Below are 23,965 nucleotides of genomic sequence, written 5' to 3' on the forward strand. Positions count from 1 at the left end.
AGTCAGAAAACCATAAGAAAGACACAGCTAGATGCTTTATACATTAAAGTAGAGATTCAACTGTTTATATGATTTTCATCTGTATATACACCTCCTTATTTAAAAAGATGTGAATTTCAAGGTAATAATGTAGGGAAAACTTATGTATTTATATGTATATAAAACTCACTCTCATGAGATAGTCTTGTGTAATCCTGATATCTGCCATGGTCTCCCTGCTCCCTATGCTCTCATAGGATTGCTTGAACCTCCATTCCACACCCTGTTAAATGTCCAATGACCTCTCAAAGATTGCTGTGAATTCCAAGATATCTTATTTTTTCATAGTTACCTTGCTCAAAAGAGGCCAGTGCAGCTGAAGGTTTGCAAGAGATGGAAATGATGGTATGTTTGCATCACAGCAACATGGATAACCTCAGTTTTGATTTTGAGATGTCCTTCTTAAAGGTCCTTAGCCACCTAGCTGCACCACCTCAACCATTCTTGGTGCTCTCTCTCCTACCAGTGTGACCCCTCCCTCCCTCCCATGCTGCCCTCTAGCGCTGCTACCAGCTGCTCCTAAATGAGCTTCAAGTCCATCTTGCATAACCTGTTACAGATGTTCGCCTGACCCAAAGGAATTTTCATTTCACAGGAGTTAGCCTCAGTAGAGAACTGTTGTTGTTTAAAACAGTAATGTTTATTTCTTGTAAAACAGTTGCAAAGCACCCTCCAGCACTCATTATATGCCTGTCTTGTTTCATGTATTAACTTAGATTTATTCATGTAAGACACATACATTCATGTTGATAGCCCCAGAGAATCTTTACTTTAAAACCAAAGGTATCTTATAAAACCAGGTTTCATTGTGGTGTTCCTATTAATTCGAGATTTTCTGGAATGCAGAGCATGAAAATGAAATGATTTCAATTTCTTTTTTGTTTCTTCCAGTCATTTTATTTTTCCATGGAAGACCTGAAAATACAAGATTTCCCTTCTGAACTCTTTCCCCACCAGCATCCCCACCTTGTGTGTCAGGTCTCTGATGGGAAAAGTCAGGATTTCTATGGGCAGATACAGCTTTCAGCAGCAGTACCCTAGGGAGGGGAATATTCAGCGTGAGCCCTCCCCTCAAGGGCACACGCTGCACAACTTGGACACAGCCCCTTTTCCACTCAGTGGCTTCTGCCCTACCACATTTCCTCCATTATTCATTTAGACAAGGGCATTCTGTTGCTGGTGGGTCTAGGTCAGATCTTGGGACAGGAAAAGGGCAACTTAGAGCCACAGTTCTCTACCATAGTCTCAGAGTTCCATGTAGAAGTGTGAAAGAGGTCTGAGAGCCACTATGGTAACTTTATGTAAGTAGATTATAATGTGCAATGTGTATTGTATGTGTATCTTTAAGTTAAAATGTTGCCATCCTCAAGATTTTTAATCTCTGTTTTTAGCCACAATTATCACACAATTATCCTGGAACTCATCTCTTATCAGTAGTCCCAATGAGTTGGAAACCCTTCCAGGCAGTGTCACAATGGCCTCACATTCCAGTGTTGCCAAGGCAGCTAGTACCAGCTTGTGAAGTACTTGGCTCGTGCATGAGTGCCTGTGATTGTGAACCTTTATCTGGATAAACAGACTCCCCTGGAGGTGTTAGTAAGGGAGATTACTTGCAGAGACTAAAACCAGGGTGTGTTCAGATCAGGCTCCTGGAAAGTCTACCCCCTTCCCTGATAAACTCCATTATTATCAAGGTGAGGAAAGAGAAGTTACTGAGGCAAGGACTTTTAAAACAAAATATGATACTCCTCTGATTGCAAACATACTGCTTCCTCTGACTCTATACTTAAAAAGATTGTCAGATCTCCACATTCATTCACTCTGCCATCATTCCATTAGTGGAGTTTAATGTCTCTTTAAAAAGAGAGAGAGAGAGAGCTGCCCTGCAGGTGCGCATCCACCGGCACCACAGACGCGGCTGCTGTGCTGCACCTGTGACGCCAGGGCAGAGAGGAAGAGGCTATTTCTACGCTCAGTGCCCAGAACAGTGGGCACTAAGAATGGTTTGTAGCCTGACAGCCCTTGGGGAAAAAAAAAAAAAGAGAGAGAGAGAGAGAGAGAGATTTTATTTATTTATTTTTATTGAGAAGGGAAGGGAGGGAAAAAGAGGGAGAGAAACATCTATGTGAGAGAGAAATCTCAATTGGTTGCCTGTTGTATGCGCCTAGACAGGGGACTGTGTGCACCCCAACTGGGGACTGAACTGGCAACCCAGGCATGTGCCCTGACCAGGAATCACATCCCTGACCTTTTGCTTTGTGGGACAACGCCCAACCAAACGAGCCAATCCTGTCAAGGCAGCTAATGTCTCTTAACAGAACAGTAACAATAGCTGATATTTAATACCTATTGTATCCTAGGCAGTGTGATAACCTCATAAAAACATCTGATTAATGCTTGTTTGAAAAATAACACAAATGGATTCATTTCAAAATGGACTCATTTCAAAATGGAGTCAGAGCTGCCACCCCAGAGGAACTGCCTTACGTGTCTTACTCCCCAAACTTTTTTAATGTTTAAACTGGGCAAGATTGCCTTTGGACTGGGCCTAGAGAAGCATTTGTCTTCCAAAGAAATGTTTGCAAACTTAGCAGGAAAGCAGACATTCTAAGTACAGGACTGAAAATTAAAGACATTATTTACAATTAGCACTACCATGTGTAGCTAAAGAATAACTTACGTGTGGAACAATTTAACTTATGTGTAGAAATTCCTATCTAGACTTACTAATAGAATTTCTTTCCTTCTATTCCCTTTCTCATATAAACCCTTGCCTTCACCCCTAATTAGAACAGCATTTGTGTTTCTGCCTGAATCAGCACCCCCAAATGGTTATTCTTCTGGATCTCAAATAAATGCTGGTTTCCTTTCCCTTTGGCCTTTTATTTTCAGGTTAACACAACCCCATCAATTAGTAGCCTCAGCCTTGTATTTGTAATTACAAATAGGGAAACTGAGGCTTAGAGGTTAGGTGACTTGCCCAGTACTGTGGATTTCTTCTCCTCCACTAAGTGGCTCAACCGTAGAAATCTGTAGGGCAGTGTGGGGAAAATTTGTGTTTATATGGAACATTACATGCTATCCAGAGCTCACCCTTGAGGGGTGCTTTCTAGCTCTAAGGTTATTGAGAACTGACATTCCTGGAATCCAGATAAATGCCTGCTGCTTTGCTCCTTTGAATTGGATCTAACACCTGCCTAGTTCCATCACCTAAACTGTGAGCTAAACATTAACACTTGTTCATTTTATGTACGTAGTAGTTCTGATTTTACCTTTCCTTTGAAAATTGTCCCTTCACAGTGAAAAAAGGGGAAGAAACCCACCTTTCACCCCTTTCAGTGGCACTCTTAGTCTTGGCACAGTTACACATTGGCCAGCTCCAGTTGCCTCTGCATGAAACTGTGCTAAACTCCCACTTGGCTCACCCAGCCAGTTCCATGCACCCACAGGCCTGTTTTCTGTCTCTCCCTTTTGCTTCATTGACGCTGCAGTGGATAAAGAAGGTGCATTTTATATATGCAATGTACATTGCCCAGGCATACAGAATTAGCTTCAAGTCTCAGAGCCTAGAATTGGACCTAATCTGTCTGTCTCCAAAGTCTGTGCTATTAGCTACTACATGATACTGTCTCTCACAAACACCCACAAAATGCAAAGCTATTTATTTCAGTCTCTTCTACTTAAAAGAGCACTCTCCCAAAAGATTTTCCATCATGATTTTTATGTGTTAACATTCAAAAGAAAACCTCAAAGGTATTTGAATGGTCTTATACAATTTTAAAAATTCCAATCAGTTTTATAGCATCTGTGGGAATGAAATAGAGGATATAGGTTTTTCTGCTACCCTTTCGTTCTATAGGAGGGACACTGAGGTTCTGAGAAATGAGGTCTGGATAACAAAGCACTGTGGCCAGACATTGCCAGGAGTCCTCATGCTTCACCTGAACCAACCTCTGAAAGGTAATTTTGAGTTCAACCAAAGAGGAGAGTTGGAAAAATTATGCATTATGGGAGAGCTCACTTTCCATGTCTCACTCCTACAGTGTACATTGTGATGCAGTCTGGCCATGGGATTTCAGAAAATATTGTTATGGGAAGGCTGCCCCTGATTGCATCGTACAATTTGTCCTTACAGTTATAAGGTCTGTCCAGAAAGTACCTAGCTATAAAAATATGAAAAATAGAGATATTTATTGAAGAACATACAAGAAACATTGTGCATAGGACAATGATGTCTCAGTCCCCTTTAACGTAGGCGCCTTGGGACCACACACAGTTCTCCCAAAGGCTCTTCCACTGTTCAAAACTCTCTGCAAATTCCTTTGTTGGAATCACCATTGGCTGCCATGTTGTATTTTCTTGAATTTCATCGATGGCCTGAAATCTCTTCCCTTTCAAAGGTGATTTCAGTTTTGGGAAAAGCCAGAAGTTGCAGGGCACCAAATCTGAGCTGTAGGGGGGCTGAATCACCTGGGTAATTTGATGTTTCACCAAAAAATTCTGCACAAAGACATGATGCATGAGTGGGCATGTTGTCATGATGAAGCTGCCAATCAACAGTTGCCTGCAGCTTTGGCCATTTTCATCCTATTGCATTGTTCAACCAACAAAGAACATTGAGGTAGTACTCCTTATTAATTGTTTGGCCTGGAGGGGTGTATTTGTGAAACATCTTCCCAATGAAAAAACACAGTTAACATGGTCTTGATCTTGCTATGATTTTTCCATGCCTTTGCCATGCCTTCTTCAGGTGTGGAGAACCAGGCAACTTCCATTGGGATGACTGGCCCTTCATTCCCGGGTCACAGCTGTAGATCCACAATTCACCTCTGGTTATCTTCTTGGCAAAATATGGATCCTTGGTAGCAGTTTGAATCAAGTCATTAACAACTGCAGCTCAATGTTCCTTCTGCTCTCATAGCAGAAGCTGCAGAATGAAATTTGCCACAACATGTTTTCTGCCAAGATCCTGCATCAAAATTTCAGACACAGTAGTTTTGGGAATCCCCACATCAGCTTCTAGTTCTCACAATGTCAGTTGCCAACATTTTTGTTGATTGCAGCTTGTACATCCTCAACATTCTCGGTATTCTGCTTGTTCCAGGCCTTCAAGAATGTGGGTCACTTTAACAGATTCTCAACCATCCTTGAAGTATTTATGCCACATTTTTATTTGTGCTGTTCATTGCAGCACTCATTGCATCATCCCCAAAAGCCTTCTGAAGCATCTGAACAGTTTCTGCATTGGAATGTTCAAGCTTAATGCAAGATTTGATGCCGATTTGTTGCTATACTTGCTCAGTCATTTTTTTCTTATTTTTATTTATTTTTTTAAATACATTTGTCTCTGCCTTACCCCCACCAATTTCCCCTACCGCCTCCCCCCTCTCTCCCTCTCTCAACCCTTCCCATTTGGTTTTGTCCATGAGTCCTTTCTATATGTTCCTTGACTTTCCTCTTCCCTTCCTTTTCCCCCACCCCCACTTCCCTCTTCTCTCTGCTGGTTACTTTTCCTTGCAGTGTTGCTGGTCTTATTTTCCTTGCATCTATGTTTTGTTGGTTGGGTTTTGCTTATAGGTGAGATCATATGGTATTTGTCTTTTGCCCCCTGGCTTATTTCACTTAGCATAATGCCCTCTAGTTCCATCCATGCTGTCCCAAACTGTAGTAGTTTTTTCTTCTTTATGCTGCGTAGTATACCATTGTGTAAATGTACCATAATTTTTTGATCCAATCATCTACCGATTGGCTTTTAGGTTGCTTCCAACACTTGGCTAGTGTAAATTGTGCTGCTATGAACATTGGGTGCAGAGGTTCCTTGGAATTGGCGTTTTGGGATTCTTAGGGTATAGTCCCAGCAGGGGAATCGCTGGGTCAAAAGGCAGTTGCATTTTCAGCTTTTTGAGGAAATTCCACACTGCTTTCCACAGTGCCTGCACCAGTCTGCATTCCCACCAACAGTGGACTAGGGTTCCCTTTTCTCCACAGCCTCGCCAGCACCTGTTGTTTGTGGATCTGTTTATGATGGCCATTCTGACCGGTGTGAGGTGGTATCTCATTGTGGTTTTGATCTGCATTTCTCTGATGGCTAGTGATGCTGAGCATCCTTTCAAATGCCTCTGGGCCCTCTGCATCTCCTCCTTGGAAAAGCGTCTGCCCAGGTCCTTTGCCCATTTTTTGATTGGGTAATGAGCCAATCTTTGTCTTCTTGGAGTGGAGTTCTGTGAGTTTTTTAAGTATTTTGAAGATCAAACCTCTATCTGATGTATCATTAGCAAATATATTTTCCCATACATTTGGCTCCCTTTTGATTTTGCTGATGTTTTCTTTAGCCATGCAGAAGCTTCTTATTTTGATGAGGTCCCACTTGTTCATTCTTTCCTTTATGTCCCTTGCTTTAGGGGACATGGGTGAAGAAATTGCTGCGTGGGATATCTGAGAGTTTCCTGCCAATGTTCTCCTCTAGGACTTTGATGGTATTGCGACTTATATTTAAGTCTTTTATGCATCTTGAGTTTATTTTTGTGTATGGTGTCAGCTGATGATCCAATTTCAATTTTTTGCGTGTAGCTGTCCACCTCTCCCAAGAGCATTTGTTGAAGCGGATATTATTGCTCCATTTTATGCTTTTGCCCCCTTTGTCAAATATTAGTTGCCTATATAGACCTGGGCTTATTTCTGGGCTTTCTATTCTGTTCCACTGGTCTATGGGTCTGTTCTTGTGCCAGTACCAGATTGTTCTGAGTATAGTGGCTTTGTAGTAGAGTTTGATGTTGGTATGGTGATCCTTCCTACTTTGTTTTCCTTTCTCAAAAACGCTGCGGCTATTCGGGGTTGTTTTTGGTTCCATATAAATTTTTGATATGCCTGTTCCATTTCTGTGAAATATGTCATTGGTATCTTAATAGGGATTGCGTTGAATCTATAAATTGCTTTTGGTAGTATGGACATTTTGATGATATTAATTCTTCCAATCCATGAGCACGGTATATGCTTCCATTTATTTGTGTCTTCCTTAATTTCTTCCTTCAGTGTTGTATAGTTTTCTGCATACAGGTCTTTTACCTCCTTGGTTAAACTTATTCCTAGGTACTTTATTTTTCTTCTTGCTACATTGAATGGTATTTTTTTTTCTGATTTCTTCTTCTTTTTCATTGCTGTTGTATAAAAATGCCTTTGATTTCTGAATATTGACTTTGTATCCTGCTGTTTTGCCAAATTCTCTTATTAGGTTGAGTAGTTCTTTGGTAGAGTCTACGGGGTTTTCTATGTACACTATCATGTCATCTGCAAACAATGATAGTTTTACTTCCTCCTTTCCTATTTGGATGCCTTTTATTTCTTTCTCTTGTCTGACTGCTGTGGCTAGGACTTCCAATACGATGTTGAAAAGAAGTGGTGAGAGCAGACTTCTTTGTCGTGTTCCCGATATTAGTGGGAAAGCTTTTAGTTTTTGCCCATTGAGTATGATGTTGGCTGTAGGTTTTTCATATATGGCCTTTATTATGTTGAGGAATACCCCATTTATTCCCATTTTGCTGAGTGTTTTGATCATAAATCAAATGGGTGCTGTACCTTATCGAATGCTTTTTCTGCATCTATCGAGATGATCATGTGGTTTGTCTTTCCTTTTGCTTATGTGATGTATTACGTTTATTGCCTTGCATATATTGAACCATCCCTGCATGCCTGGGATGAATCCCACTTGATCATGGTGGATAATCTTTTTAATGTATTGCTGCATGCGGTTTGCCAATATTTTGTTGAGGATTTTAGCATCTCTGTTCATCAGCGAAATTGGCCTGTAGTTTTCTTTCTTTGTAGCGTCTTTCTCTGGTTTTGGGATTAGGGTGATGCTGGCCTCATGAAAAGAGTCTAGGAGTCTTCCCTCCTCTTGCATTTTTTGGAATAGTCTGAGGAGGACAGGGGTTAGCTCTTCCTTAAATGTTTTGTAAAATTCTCCTGTGAAACTGTCTGGCCCTGGGCTTTTGTGTGCCGGGAGTTTCTTGATTACTGCTTCAGATTCCCCAGCTGCTATCGGTCTGTTCAAGCTTTCTGTTTCTTCCTCCTTCAGTGCTGGAAGATTATGCTTGTATAGAAATTTGTCCATTTCATCCAGGTTTTCAAATTTCTTGGCATATAATTGTTCATAGTAGTTTCTGACAATCCTTTGTGTTTCTGTGGTATCAGGTGTTATTTCTCCTCTTTCATTTCTGATACTATTAATTTGGGTCCTCTCCCTTTTTTTTCTTGATGAGTCTGCTTAAAGGCTTGTCAATTTTATTTATCTTTCCAAAGAACCAACTTCTGGATTGGTTGATCCTTTGAATTGTTCTTTTCGTCTCTATGTCATTCTGTTCTGCTCTTGTCTTGACTATTTCCTTCCTTCTACTTGCTCTGGGATTTATTTGTTGTTGTATCTCCAGTTCTTGAAGTTGTAGTGTTAGGTCTTTTATTTGAAATGTTTCTATCCTTTTTAGGTAAGCCTGTATTGCTAGGAACTTCCCTCTCAGGACTGCCTTTGCTGTGTCCCATAGGTTTTGGGCTGTGGTATGTTCATTTTCATTTGTTTCCAGAAATGCTTTGATTTTTTTCCTCTTATCTCATTATTGACCCATTCATTGTTTAATAGCCTACTGTTGAGTCTCCATGAGTTTGCAAGTTTTTGAAGTTTCTCTTTGAGGTTGATTTCCAGTTTCAAGGCCTTGTGGTCTGAGAAAAAGCTTAGTATTATTTCAGTTTTCCTGAATTTGCTGAGGTTTGCTTTGTGTCCTATCATGTGGTCTATCTTTCAAAAACTGCCATGAGCATTTGAAAAGAATGTGTATTTTTCTTCTTTGAGATGTAAGGTTCTATATATGTCAGTTAAGTCTATTTGATTCAGGGTGTCGTTCAGCTGCACAATATCCTTATTGATGCTTTGTTTGGAAGATCTGTCCATTTTTGACAGCGGGGTGTTGAAATCCCCTACTATCAGTGTGTTGCTCTCTATATCTTTTTTGAAGTCGTCCAAGATTTTCTTATATATTTGGGTGCCCCTATGTTGGGTGCATATAAGTTTACAATGTTTATGTCTTCTTGATAGATTCTTCCTTTAAATATCATAAAGTGTCCCTCTGGGTCTCTTTTTATGGCCTTTGTTTTGAAATCTATTTGTCTGATATAAGTATTGCAACCCCTGCTTTCTTCTCTTGCCCATTTGCTTGGAATATTTTTTTCCATCCCTTTACTTTCAATCTGTGTAGGTCTTCTGCTCTGAGGTGGGTCTCTTGTAGGCAGCATATATGTGGGTCATGTTTTCTTATCCATTCAGCTATCTTGCGTCTTTTGATTGGGGCATTTACTCCATTTACATTGAGAGTTATTACTGATAGAAACCTATTCATTTTTCCTCTTTGTACCTGTGTTTTTCTCTTTCTCACTCTTTTCCTTCATCTTCTTAAACCAGTCCCTTGAGCATATCTTGTAGTGCTGGTTTGGTAGAGACGCATTCTTTTAGCCTTCTTTTGTCTGGGAAACTCCGTATTTCCCCTTCTATTTTAATTGAGAGCCTTGCTGGGTAGAGCCGCCTTATTGTAGGCCCTTGCTTTTCATGATTTGGAATATTTGTTGCCATTCTCTTCTGGCTTGTGTTTTTGTTGAGAAGTCAGCTCCTAGCTGTATCGGGGCCCCTTTGTATGTTACTTTCTCCTTCTCCCTTGCTGCCATTAGGATCTCTCTTTGTCTTTGACATTTGCCATTTTAATGATGGAGTGGGCCTCCTTGGGTCCCTCTTGAATGGGGCCCTCTGTGCCTCGTTCATCCATAAGACCTTTTCTCTCCTCAAATTGGGGAAATTTTCCACTACTACTTTTTCAAAGAGGTTCTCTATACCTTGCTCCTCTCTTCTCCTTCTGGTATCCCTATTATGCAGATATTATTACGGTTCAGGTTGTCCTGCATTTCCCTAAATGTCTCTTCATTCTTTTTGAGCCTTTTTTTCCATTTCTCATTTTTCTGGGGTCTTTATTCTACCTTATCCTCCATCGCACTTATTCGATCCTCCGCTTCATCCAGCCTGCTTTGGATTCCTTCTTCTGTGTTCTTCAATTCAGAAATCTTATTCTTCATATCCCCTTGTCTTCTTGATAGTTTCTATGTCCTTTTCCAGGTTGATATAGTTTGCTGTAAGATCCTGATAGTTTCTCTGCAGTTTCTCATAGTTATCTTTGAGCTGGCTGAGCTCATTGAGCTTCCTTAGAGCCATTGTTTTGAATTCAGTATCTGATCGTTCCCTTGCCTCTATTTCATTTAGCTCTCTCTGTGAGGAGTCCCCTTTTCCCCTCATTTGGGGGGGGGGAACTTCTTTTTCTTTCCATTTTTGTGTGAGTCTATTAAGTTATTTATTTATTTATTTATTTATTTACTTATTTATTTTTGCTTCTGCTTCAATGATCTGTCTAGACTTCCTGACTTTGTGGATTAAACTTCTATGGTAGTAGGCTGGTTTTTATTTAATTAACTAATTGATTAAATAATTAATTTATTTTTCTTTCTGGGCCTGCCTCTGATGATGTCAGTTTTTGACCCTATATGGCCTTAGGTCGTTTGTTTGAGCCTTCCAGGAGTCTAATGCCTGTGTCTGACTCTTGCTTTGGGCAGGTCTGTGACCCCTTTGGCCAGAGATACACTATTTCTTTGGATTGCTCTGCACTCTGACGCCTGCTCCTTGAGCGTGCTCCCTATCCCGGCTGGGTCCCCTGCCCACCTGGGTTTGCGCGCTTGCCCCAGCCCAGTGGCTCTCATTCACCCAACCTCATGCACTTGTCAGTTTAGGGTCTTCTGTTGTGTGCTTTCCCTACTTTTGGCTCTTTGGGGGCATCACCTGCCCACGCAAAATGGAGACTATGGAAATGGGAGGAAGTCAGCTCTGGGACTCCCCTGTTAATCCTTCTCCAGGGTCTCTGGGCAGCTCTATGACCCCTTCTGCCCAGGATCCACTATTTCTGCAGACCACTCTACACTTGCGGGCCCCCGTGGGCACTGGTTTATGCCTGCCCTCGCTGATCTGTGCACTCCCTCGCAGGCCCCATAGCGTCAACCTGCGGGAGCCCTCACCAGCCTGCGTGGTCGCAGGTCCACACACGCTGGCCAACCCTCACCAGCCACTTGGCATGTGTGTGCGCCTGCACTGGGTGGTTTTGGGCTGTCTATTGTCTGCTTTTCAGCTTTTGGCTCTTTGGGGGCGTGGTCCACCCACACACAATGGAGACTACAGAAAGAAGAAGGAGTTGGGATTCCCAGGTTCCTCCTCCCATTCCTTCCCCAATGCCTCCATTTCCAGTCTCTCCTCAGGGGTCTCTGGGCAGTTCTGTGACCCCTTTGGCCAGGGATCCACTATTTCTGTGAACCGCCTTGTATTCACAGGCTGTCTGGCTCCCGTGAACCCACTTCTGCCTCTTTGGGGGCATGCCCTGCCTGTGAAAAATGGAGATTACGGAATGGGGAGGGAGTCAGGACTCCCGGGTTCCTCCTCTCCTTCTTTCCCCAATGCCTCCATCTCCAGTCTCTCCTCAAGGCTCTCTATGCAGCTGTGTGACCCCTTTGGCCAGGGATACTCTATTTCTTCCAGCCAGTCTGCACTCAGCCCCCCAACTCACACACGCACAAGCTGTGTGCGGAGTGCACAAAAGGTAGGTTAATTGATTCCCTTATGCCTGAGCGAGATGGTAGCTGCAGAGTGGGAGGTGAGTTATCACCGGGGCTCCGCCAGCCACCGTCTCAGTTCTCTTCACAAAGTTTTCCTCACTTATCTTTTCCCAGGCACCAGCCCACCCTGCTGCTGCCTCTATCCAGAGATCAAGGAAGGTGGCTGCCACTGCAAATTTTTGTGTTGGCCCTTTATACGCCTCTTTGCATCCCCGGCCGCCTGTCTCTGGCAGAGAGCACCCCTAAGCTTTTCGGGGTTGCGTTTTGTCTGTGTGTTTTCCTGGTTTCAGCTGCTGTAGTCTAGGGGTCCCTGTTTATGGTTCAGACCCTGTTGTTCTCAGGGGGAGCCAACTGGCCGTTTCAATGTCCCTCTGGTGCTAGTGCCCATGGGCACCCAGCCCACACTCTCGAGCCTCCACCATACTTCTCACTCGTGGGGATGTGTGACAGTTGAATCCACTGTCTGTCCGCGGCTCCAAGGCTCCTCTCTCTCTATCGTTCCATTGTTTTCCAGGTGATTTCTCCAGTATTTAGTCACAATTCCAGTTTGGTCTTGGGAGGAGGTCAGCGTGACTCCCATTCACTCCTCTGCTATCTTCAAATCTCTCTTGCCTATTTCTATTTTTCTTAAAAAGCTTCAATTGCTCTTTGGTATTCTTTATCCATTTTTCAATTGAATGTTTGTAGAATTTTTTTCCTCATCACCCAGGAAGCCAGCAACATCTGCTTCAGAGGTAACAACTCTGCCAAGAAGCATCTCACCATCCCTGTGTTCACAACTGTAGCTAGCACAGGTTGCACTTGGAAATAAAACTGAAATAAAATAGTATCCACTTTGGAAGCATCAAAATCATACTTTTTTTAAAATCAGCCTCCACACTGCTGCTGGTCTGAGTACCACACGACACTGAAGACATAGTGCCATCTTTCCGACGCTTGAGCCCCACCCCCTTGCTCAGTCATTTTGAATGCGATGGCCACACAGTACACATGCTCACTCAGTGGCATCAACCGTCCCCACTGACTGGTACAGTGAAGTCATCATAGTTCACACATGTGCATTCCAGCCCACTCTCTTTGGCTGCCAGGTTACAACGATGTTGGACAAAGCATTCTCATTACATTGACAACAGCTGGACTTTTTCCAGACAGATGTTGTATAGGCTTCCCCTGCCACAGCCTGAATGCTTTCTATTCATTAATCTCACCAGGGACATGAAAAGTCACAGAACACTTAAGAATAGGGTTAATACCTCACACATGTGATCTGTGGATTTTTTACAAAGCCCTTTACATGTGATCTTCATCATAAACCTGACGATCTGGGCACTTTACAAATGAGAACACATCTCACTCAAACAGATGGATTTGCCTAAAGTCACACAGATAATTAGTGACAAAATTGAGCTTATCTACTTCATAGTCTGGAGTACTTTTTATGACCCTGTTGAGCTCCTCATTCAAAATTCTTAAAAGATAAAGAGGTTAAAACAGAAATTCTGTGCAGACAGGGAGTCAGTGAGCTTCCATCTTTGTTCTTGGATCTTGCTGTATGTCAGGCACTGTGGGAACCCTCTGCATGCCTTATCTCAGTGAACCCTAAGAGCAGCTCTATGAGGCAGGGACTGTTATTGTGACCATTTTGCAGAAGAGTAAAACGAGGGTCAGACATGTAACATAACTTACCAAGGTCACATAGGTAAGTTCGTGACCTTGGTAACAGCCAAGTTTGTCAAACCTAATCCTCTCCACCAAACTGCTCTGCCTCTGTAGTATGCAGGCCCACATCCTTCTTCATCTTCTTGGTAAATAGTCTCATGTGTTGGAGAATTTCCAGGCCATGAGAATAGTATCTCCTTATTCTGGAGCTAACAACAACAATAACACAACAATAACTGAAACTCTTCAACTCACTGCTACCAACATTAAAGAGAGAAAGTAGTTAGATCATGTCATTCCCCTGCTTCATGATATTCAAAGCTTTATCATAGCCTGCAGTGCTCTACATAATCTGCCTTTTCCCACTGCTCCATCTTCATTTTGGCCCACTGTCTTTTTCAAACAGCACCACTACCAGGAAGAGTGTCAACAGCCCATTGAAGGGGTAGGTGTCTTTAAGAAAATTCAATCTGGAGTTATTTGCTATAGCCAAGATTTGGAAGCAGCCCAAGTCCCCATCGGTAGACAAGTGGATAAAAAAACCTGTGGTACATTTACACAATGGAATGCTACCCAACCACACACATACACGCACAAAAAGAAATCTTACCCTTTATGAAAGCATGGATGGACCTGGAGAGTTATTATGTTAAGTGAAATAAGCCAGTCAGGGAAAGACTAGTAACTTATGATTTCACTTATGTCTGGAATCTAACAAAATAAACTAACAAATAAAATAAGAACAGACTCAGAGAGAGAACAGACTGACAGCTGTCAGGGGGTGGGGTTTTGGGGTGAGTGAAAAAGGTGAAAGGATTAAGCAAAGAAAAAAAAAACTCATAGACACAAACAATAGTATGGTGATTATCAGAGGGAAAACAGGGTGGGTAAGGTAGCAGAGGGAAAATGGGGGATAAATGGTGATGGAGGGAGACTTGGGGTAGTGAACACACAATACAATATACAGATGATGTGTTACAGAATTGTACACCTGAAGCCTTTGTAATTTTATTAACCAGTGTCACCCCAGTAAATTCAATAAAAATATTTTTAAAAAGAAAATGCAATCTCCCTCAAAAAGCAAGACTAATTCATGTGAAACAATTAAAGACCAACAGGATAAAGTATAACTGGGTGCAAAGATGGATAGTGCAGACAGCTACAGAGATCTGAAGAGCGCTTGCTGCTGGTAGGAATCCACCCTGGAGCTGAGCCCTGGGGGGAGATTTCAAGGAGGCACTGAGGACTGAGAGCAGCTTTATGTGTAAACACAATGGTGAACTGTGACATTGAATATTTTATTTTCACTAAAATGAGATAGGCCAGTAAATATAGGAAGGCCAGTAAATATTGATTTCTGGAAAAGCCCTGTCAATTCAGATGTGAGTTTATTTGCCTTTAAGATAAAAGATGATACGGTGGGGAGGAGATGAGAGGACAACCTCCAAGAGGTAGAGGAAGGCTGAGAACTGAATTTCCCCAGTGAGAAAAGGATGGTAAGTGTGATCATGTGACCCAAGTGATCATGTGACCCCTTGCTCACCCCTCAGCCACCATTCTTCTGTAATTCTCAAATCCTCCTTCACCTATAATTCTCAAATCTTCCTTCATTTATTTCTTCATCTTCTCCCTGAAGACATCATCAAGATTGATGCCATCTCTGTTAGAATCATAATCAGGGTTTGTGAGACTCATTTAATTGCATATCTGGCTAGAATATTGGCAGTAAAAGTGGCATTTAGAACAAAAAATGGCAGCCAGAGAACACCATGACAAGATACTGTAAGACCCGAGAAGTGACACTGCTACATGGACTTTGCAGGATATGTTTTTATTTTTTCACAATGTCTGAGAGGAGAAATAGAGAGCTTTCTACCCATAAGAAAAAGCAAGTCAGAGTTTGGAAAGGTCAGGAACACAAGACTACAGGTATGTACCTACCCATGCCTTATGAAGGGCTCCTGAGCAAAGGACCATGGGGCAAGAATGCCTTACAGTTTACATCATAGATATACAATCAGTAACTATGAGAGTCTAAATCAACAAGTTGTATTTTTCTATTTTACCTCACCACAGAGTAGATACAGAGAGCAGGCTTGAACTGACTCTGTGCCACTCCTCAACCCACCCTGGAGATTTCCTAATCCTAATAACTTGCCTCAATGCAAACAAACAAAATCACTGAGAACATGGGCGTTATTTCTCCCTCAGTGTCTACAGCTTTGTGTTTCCAAAAGAAGAAAATCTGATGTATACAACAGTACATGTATGTCTTGGAATGAGAGAAATGCACAGGAATCACTGAGGAGTCAGAAGTAACCTCAATGTAAAGATTCAGTTCCCTTCAGGTCACTTCCCCAACTTTTAGGACCTCAGAGCTCTTCTTTGGACTTTTTTCAAGAAGGTAAATGGCAGTCCCCATTTTGTCCACAAACTTTCCACAACAGGAAATTTGAAATTTTGCCAATCCCTGCCAAAGGCCCCCCCAAATCTGGCTAGGAGCAGCACTTATCAAGTCTCCATTGATCCCAACTTTTATATCCCTGTGGTTCGTCTTTGCTGTAATTCCACATAGTAGAGTTTCCTGGAAGTGGATGTGGGAATTGGTGCAGTAAAGTATGGGAACATGGTCCAGAAATCAGAGTACCATGACTCTAGCTCTCCACAAGAAAGTCAGAGTGGTTCTGAGCCTTGGCTTCCCCATCCTAAATGAAGAGGTGGGATTCAGTGATTTCCAAAGGTCCTTCCTGCTTCACAGCCTTGTAGTTTTTTCAGAACAAAGCCAGAGTCACTTCTTGAAGGAGTTGGGTACTCTGTCTCCTCTGGAAGATAAATGGAAGATAGTTTATATCTTTTCACTGAACAAGGAAGGAGCACTATTGTGCATTCTTTAAAGGTCTGCTTTGTCATCTTGGCTTCTACTGTACATGTGCTCAGCAAAGAAATTCCTTTTCACTGTTTATCCCTCCCCCTGTTAATCTGTAGGAATGGGCTGGTTGTTCCCCAGGAGATTAGAAAGCTAGTTCTGCCTGCCTGCTCAAGGGTTATCAAATCCATTTGAAGGATGGAGCTGTCCCCCAGGGAGTCTGTGAAGTTGCCCCTTCCTAATTAATCAGGCTTAATGTCTGAGACCATTTGCTCTTTTCCTTCTTCAATAACTAACTACCTACTGTAATAACTTTAATGACAACCTGATACTTGTAGTGAATCTAGAAGAAAAATGGTAAGTTCAAGGTTTTATTGAAAGAAAAGCAGAATCAAAGTTATAATATACTTAATCTCTTTTTAAAAATCACTATAAAATGCCATTGTGGAGTATCTACCCATCTATCCACCTATCTATTTATCTACTATATCTATCTATCTATCTATCTATCTATCTATCTATCTATCTATCTATCTATCTATCTATCATGTTCCAAGGTGACACTATGCCAAAGGTATATATGTGGGGACACACATGTAAAAGACAAATAAAAATTCATGGCCCTGTCCATCCAAATTACTGGGCTCTTATGTTTCTATTACATCTCACTTCCTCCCACTCCTACACAAATACTACCACCAACAAAGCCGAATTTCAGAGAAGAGAAGGTAATAAAGCTTATGGTAGATAATGAATAAAATGAATACTTAGCTTATGGAAAGATTTCTGAAACAATAGACAAAAATGGCAAATCTTTTTAAATTTTTTAAAATTTTTCAATTCCAATTGACATTCAATATTATATTGGTTTCATTTCAGGTGTACAGCATAGTGGTTATACATTTATACAACTTATGAAGTCATACCCCTGTAAGTCTAGTACCCACCTGGCACCATATATAGTTATTACAATATTATTGACTATATTCCCTATACTGTATTTTACATCCCTGTGACTGTTTTGTAATTGTCAATTTGTACTTTTTAACCCTTTACTCTTTTTCACCCTACCCTCTCCCATCTGGCAACTATCAGTTTGTTCTCTTTATCTATAAGTCATTTATTTTGTTTTGTTGATTGTATATGTAAGTGAAATCATATGGTATGTGTCTTTCTCTATCTGACTTATCTCACTTAGCATAATATCCTCTAGGTCCACTCCAAAATTGCAAATCTTAATGAAAATACCACAGTAAAATTAAAAACCTGTAGACAATAAGAGGTATCATGAATAAAGAGAAAAAACAAGTCTCAACCTAGAAAAGGATATTTAGAATGGCACTTAGAATGAGGAATGTTTATCAATCAATTAGAAAGAAACAACCCAAAAGAAAAAAAGAATATAAAAGCCTAAGTGACCAATAAACATGAAAGTAAGCCCTCGCTGGTGTGGCTCAGGGGATTGAGTGCCCGCCTGTGAAAGTATATCAGTCTCATTAGTCATTAGAAAAATGCAAATTAAGGCCACAGGAGGTATCATGGCACAACTGTTGAATTAGCAATAATAATAATAATAATATAAGTATTTTCAGAGACAATTCATATACTGTTAGTAGAAGTGAACAAGTAGGCTGAAATGTAAAGAAATGTGTCTATCTTGTATACCTTTTGGTGGGGGGAGATATCTCACCCTATAATCTGGTATTATGCCTTCCTTTAGGTAGGCTTGGGGTTCACAATATGCCATTGGAGTAGTTTAGGAAAACAGAAGCTAAAAATTAAAGTGGTCCTAGATTTATAGTGGCTTAGGGACACCTAAAGGAAGCAAAAAGAAAATCTGGAGAACTATATCAATAATGCAGGCCTCAAAGGATTCCCATAGATTAACATTTCCAAATATGAGATTATAATCCAAAATTATAAAATACATTAGAAAACAAATCATCATGAATGAGAATCAGTACAAATAAATTGCAGTTACCCCCTGCTCCAGGAATGTCAGAAGAGGGAATTTTAGGGTACGTAACAAATAGGTGTGTTTAAAATATTATAGTAATAAATGTGGAATCAAAACCATGAGGCATGAACACAACACTATCAAAAAATATCAGAAAATTTTGGAAATTAAAAAAAAACCCTAGAATTGGATAAAATAGTGATTGAAATTTTCAGACTCATTGATTGTGTTGCAGGCTCTTCAAGCTGGGCAGGTCTACTCAGGGTTCAGGTAGATGGAAGAAGATGCGTGGAGCCTTGGGGATGCTTGACATGCCTATATTCGGGGGAGTCACACAAGCCACAAGCCCGTGTCTGGGGAAACCACACAGGCTGCAAGCCCATGTGCAAGTTGGCACCCCAACTCCCCACCTCCCCACCTCATCCAAAGCTCCTACCCCTTAAATACTATCCCTGAAAAAAGCAGGCTCCAGGCCAGAAAGTGAAGGAACTATCATGAGCTGCACATGTGAGCCTACTCAAGGCTACAGGGCAGCTTATCCCAGGCTCAAAGCTGTGAGACCCAGGCTCAAGGCTATGAAAACACTGCTTTATCAGACTCCTTCAAAGCTGTGAAGAGCTGCTCCCTCCGGTTACCCACACATCTGGGTGAGGGAGCCAGACTGCCTCCACCTACCCTACATTGGTCATGTTACAAAACAGATGAAATTCAGCTGAAGAGAGAACTGATTAACTGGGATATATATCTGGAAAAAAATGACTCAGCATACTTCAGAGAGAGAGAAAAGAATAGAAACGATGAAAGAGAGGTTAAAAGAAATAAAGAGTAGAGTGAGAAAGTTCTATTTGTTTTCTAATAGGAGTTCCAGATGAAAACAGTAAGAAAAAGGTAATATTCAAAGAGATAAATGGCTAAGAATTTTCCAGGCCAGTAAGACAAAAATGCTCAGAGGAATTGCAATCAATCCCAAGCAGGGTAATAAATATCTCCACTTTGAGATTATAATGAATATGTAAAATGCCAGAGAAAAACAACTTACCTGTATGGAACTACAATTAGATTTACCACAAGCTTTTCAATAGCAACAATAGACGTCAGAAATTTGTATAATACTGTCTCCAAAGTATGAGAAAAATAACCATCGACTTAGAATTTTGTTACTAAATAATAATTCAAGAATGAAGGTGAGGTAAAAAAATACATTGTTATCCAAATAAAAATCAAGAGTATTTGCTACTAACGTGTCCTCACTAAAGACATTTCTCTAGGATTTCCTTGAAGTAGAAATATTATCCTAGAAGGACATATGAGACACAAGGAGGAATAAAGAATTGGCCAACATGTGAGTAAATGGCTGGACATAATAAAATCAGATTTTATGTATAAAATTAGATTATTTCCTAAGGTGGCTTGAGGGCACTTAGGTATTCATAATTTTATTATTTCTTCCTTTTGTGGGGGTAATTTTTTAATAGTGAAGGGAAGACAGTTCTAGGTAAAAGTCCTGAGGTTGGAAAGAGCTTGATGTATCTACAGAACTGAAAAAGGCTAGTGTATCCAGAACATAGTGAGTAGTAGTACAAAATGAAGCTAGAGAGGTCTCAAATGCCATTTTAAGGATTTGTCACAGTCAACAGGAAGTCACTAAACGATTCCAAAAAAAGAGTTTAAACAATCTAAATTACATGTTAAGATAATAATTCTGGCTGTTCTATTTGAGAGTACCCAATAAGTATTAAGACCTGACATATGGAGTCTAAACGTTTATTATTGTATTTCTCACTGGCCCTAATTTATCCAAGATTTATTTAACTTTTAGAATTACCAAAGGCATAATTCTCTCCAGCACACCTGATAATATTCAGAAATTACTCCTCTGTACTGGACCACATTAGATGCATATTATTGTAACAGAACCAGTGGGTTCTATTGCTCTGGGTTCTATTGCCTGCTGCCAATAAGAACCATGACTCCCAATGCCAGGGTCTTATAAAAAGGAAAGGAACTACTTATTTTAAAAGTTATACAGGTTTAGAATAAGGGTGGAATTCTGTCGTTAAATCCCATGCCCTTTAGAAACAAACAAAAAAACGCTATGATCACACAGTCCTGCCATGCTTCTTCCTCTTGTCAAACTAGGCCAATCAGGAAACTGCACCCTCATGGTGGGCCAGTGCGGGTCCTTCTGCATCCTTTCAACCTGCATGGTCAAGACCCCTTTTTCCTCTCCCAAGTCACATGGTTAAGTGCTAGAGAGAGAGAGAGAGAGAGAGAGAGTGAGTCAGCTTCTCATGGCTCTCCTATTCTCCTTCCCATGTGGTCCAGAGCTCTAGCATGACTGCTCCACTTGTGTTTAAATCCTGGGGTGGATCTTCCTCTATAACTCTGTTTCTGATTTCTCCCACATTGGATTATGCCTGCCAGTAGTCTGGTTTCTTCTGTTTTTCTTGGCTGCCACTGTTAGTCTGGGCAAGCATGGCCCTATGATGTAGGAGCCATTTCCAGGCCACTCACACAGATGCAGCAACTGGAGGACCTCCCCACTGCATCATGAGTTAGAGTCACACCCATCTCCCAGGCTCTGAGCATGAGCATGGCAGGCACAGCTTTTAGCATTACTGAAACACTGGCCAAGTTGTTTAGGTATGCTAAGTAACTCTCAATGGCCCTACTCCACTTCCCTCATCCCCCAATAGCTGTGGGGGTTTTCTCCACTTTGGGGAGCCTCTAGCTCAGCACCCCATTATATTATGACCAAAGAAGAACGCCTATGCAATTAGATTGTCATTATTCAAATTACAGAGCAGACATCCTAGTAGAAAAGGGGATTATGGCTACTTGCTAGAGCACTAGTGAGTACAGTGAAAAACGTGAAAGTTTCAAGGAGTAATTAGTGGTTCAAAGGCTAAGCCATGAAGAATGAGGAGCATATGAGTGGATGAAAGGGAATAAGTGAGCATTCCAAGTAGAGGAACAGGGAAACCACTCACAGAACTGTAGAAGATTCAGCATGTTACATGGGAATATTGGCTCAATAAGTACTATAAGTTTCATTATGGATTCGTAGCAGAAACTATTGGATAGGTAGCATGGAGATAGGTTAAGGAATCAGTATTTTTTTTTTCCCCTAGGAAAACAAAGTATAAGGATTTTTGATCAGGGGTGATATGGGATCAATACATGGCCCTTCCCCCTCCCATCCATGACTGAGGGCTAGTCAAAGGGTTGTCACACTGCGCGGTGGCTAGATGGGGTGTACCGCTACAGGGGAGCCCCGCAGAGAGTGCAGCATTCCCTGAACCTGAGGGAAACTGACTGGGGCCAGCTGAGATGGGAGCAGGGCTCTGAATCCTGCAGAGCCCGTCCCGGGGTTGTCACAGATGAGGGGGAACAAAAAACATTACAAACACTTTTCTGTTTGCCAGGAGAGCAGACGGGAGCACTTCCCTCTTACTGGAGAAGGCTGTGGCACATCCCTCTGGTGGAGAAGGCCCCATCACCCTTTGTTCCAAGGTTTTTATTGAAAGTCTTATCAGTGGGGCTGGATAACAGGAATGCATATGTTATCTCATTACATTAGTATGTTAAGTTTCACAGAGAATATGTGCTTTTAAGAAGACAAATGACAAGAATACACTGATTTACATGGGTCCTAGAGGAGACCTGTATAAACAAAAGAGAATGAAGATAAGGGCAAGCGCCTTAATGATATAGAGTAAGGAGTGTAAATAATGTAAATGTCCTTCACAGCATGAGCTGGCCAGAGATCTGAGGAAAGAACAAAGCACATTTAAAGAAATTACTTTTAGGGCTGATTTCCCTGGCAACCACCAGACCTGATTTAGAGCTGACTCCTGCACTGTTTCAAGCTTGAGCCAGGTGTGGGGAGGGAACCACCAAGAGATAAGGAGACTGCTTCTAAGCTACAATGAGGACTCTGGCTGTGTCCGAGCCAAGCCGAGAGGTGGGGGGGGGGCGCTTTTTGCCCCTTCTCCATGTTCCCCAACATCTTGTCTGCTGCCTATATCAGTCGATGCCTGGTTTAGGTTGCCCCTCCCCCGAGGGGTCTTACCCATCATTGACAGGGACCATCACAAGGCAAAGCAGAGAGACAGAAGCTATGCCCCTGCCAGGGGGAGACAGACCATGTCTCCTCAGGAGCCTGTTTCTCCAATTCCTCCTGATTATTTCCAGCCTTGGGGCCCTCCAGCCTGTTGGCAGGGTTACAGCTCCTGAAATCAGGCCGGGCGTTTCCCAACAAAGGGTCTCTGGCAGAAGGGATGTATATTATTTTGGGAATGGATTATAGCTCCTTCCTTATCTCCTTTTGGGAGTAGCTTCTTGTCCTAATGCTGCTTCTTGATATTTTCCATCTGCACATACACACTGATGTAATGTAGACCTTGACCACATGTAGGTTTGCACAATCTGAACCCATGCTGCCTTTGTCTGGACCCCTTATAGCAAGCCTCAGACTGGTGGAGGTGCAGTTTCTCTCACATCAACCCACCACTGTCAGTGTACTCCCCTGTAATGTGAGTGATAAAGGGCACATCCACATCTGCTAGTCCTCCAGGTGGTTTTTCAGAGTATCACAAATACTTAAGCAGCTCCCTGGTTTGGGGTTCCTGTGCTACAGGTGAGCTTTTGTACTTCTGTTTATATTTCACAAAAAAAAAAAAATGTAGAAGGGAAAATAAGGAATATGTGCAGGCTCTTATTCTTAAAAGCTGAAGGCACCCTGCCATCTTCTCCAGGTGCTTCCTCCACAATACACCTGCCACATTGACTCCGTCCCTTGGTCACACAGTTAGCCAGCTACTTGAAGGATAAAGCTCAAAGTCCTGAGCCCAACATTCAAGACCATCCAAAATTCCACCCCAACAGCTCAAAAAAACTCACTTTAAGGAAATTAATATTCTGGCCAAATGGTCCATAAGTTAAATTCTAAAGAGAGCACTGCATCTCTTACCTACCTTCCCTTGCTTATGCTGTTCCTTCTCCTTGGAATGCCTCCTTCCCTCTGTTTATGCCTGTAAAGTCCTACCTAGGTTTTAAGGTCTAATGCGAAACCCGTGTCCTCTAGGAAGGCTCTTCATACCATATTGACTTCATCTTTCCAGAGTACAGTGATTTTTATTGTCTCTAACTACCCTCTGGCACTTACCACAAGCTACTGTAGCAGAAGTTACTATTTTAGTCAAAGGTTATATTTGTTCTGTTCTTTATAAATTCTTAGCCTCCCCAACCCAGCTCAACAACTGTTAGTAATGATGAGTACCCCTTAGTCTGAAATGGTTAATTGAATTTCCCCACCAGTAGACAATGATAGGTTCTCTGCTGAGGCTACTATTGAGTTGGCCAAAAAGTTCATTTGGTTTTTTCCATAAGATCGCTCTAGTAGGACTAAGTTGTCTTAAACTTCATTTGAAGCAATTTTTTTAGATAGTATTGTCACAGCTGTCATATCAGTATGCAATGCAAAAAATTAAAATTGTTGAATTTTTTTGTAGCCATTTTAATATTGAAGATGTAAGAAAACAGGCAACATTTTCGGCATTTGGTGCTTATTGTTTCAAGAAAAGTAAAAACTCAACTGAAACACACACATACAAAGATTCCTGCAGTATATGGAAAAGGTGTTGTGACTGATCGAACGTGTCAAAAGTAATTTGTGAAGTTTCGTGCTGGAGATTTCTTGTTGGACGATGTTCCACGGTCAGGTAGACCAAAATTGAAGTTGATAGCAGTCAAAT

General features: G+C 41.5%; 1 protein-coding gene and 1 non-coding gene across 2 annotated transcripts in view; both read left to right on the top strand.

Moving 5' to 3' along the window:
* Positions 1–1,916: 1,916 nt before the first annotated feature.
* On the top strand, positions 1,917–2,060 carry LOC129073817 (small nucleolar RNA SNORA43). Its single transcript, XR_008529476.1, has one exon. It is a non-coding gene; the product is annotated as a small nucleolar RNA SNORA43 (small nucleolar RNA).
* Positions 2,061–23,917: 21,857 nt separating this feature from the next.
* RNF17 (ring finger protein 17) overlaps positions 23,918–23,965 on the top strand; it is a 197,419-nt gene continuing 197,371 nt past the window's right edge. The window contains exon 1 of the mRNA XM_054577471.1: positions 23,918–23,927. Within this exon, the coding sequence (XP_054433446.1) occupies positions 23,918–23,927 (10 nt within the window). The remainder of the gene's footprint in view (positions 23,928–23,965) is intronic.

This window comes from Pteronotus mesoamericanus, unplaced genomic scaffold (genome assembly GCF_021234165.1).
Source record: "Pteronotus mesoamericanus isolate MK-2021 breed Mesoamerican mustached bat unplaced genomic scaffold, CSHL_Meso_final contig_433, whole genome shotgun sequence".
Taxonomy (NCBI): domain Eukaryota; kingdom Metazoa; phylum Chordata; class Mammalia; order Chiroptera; family Mormoopidae; genus Pteronotus; species Pteronotus mesoamericanus.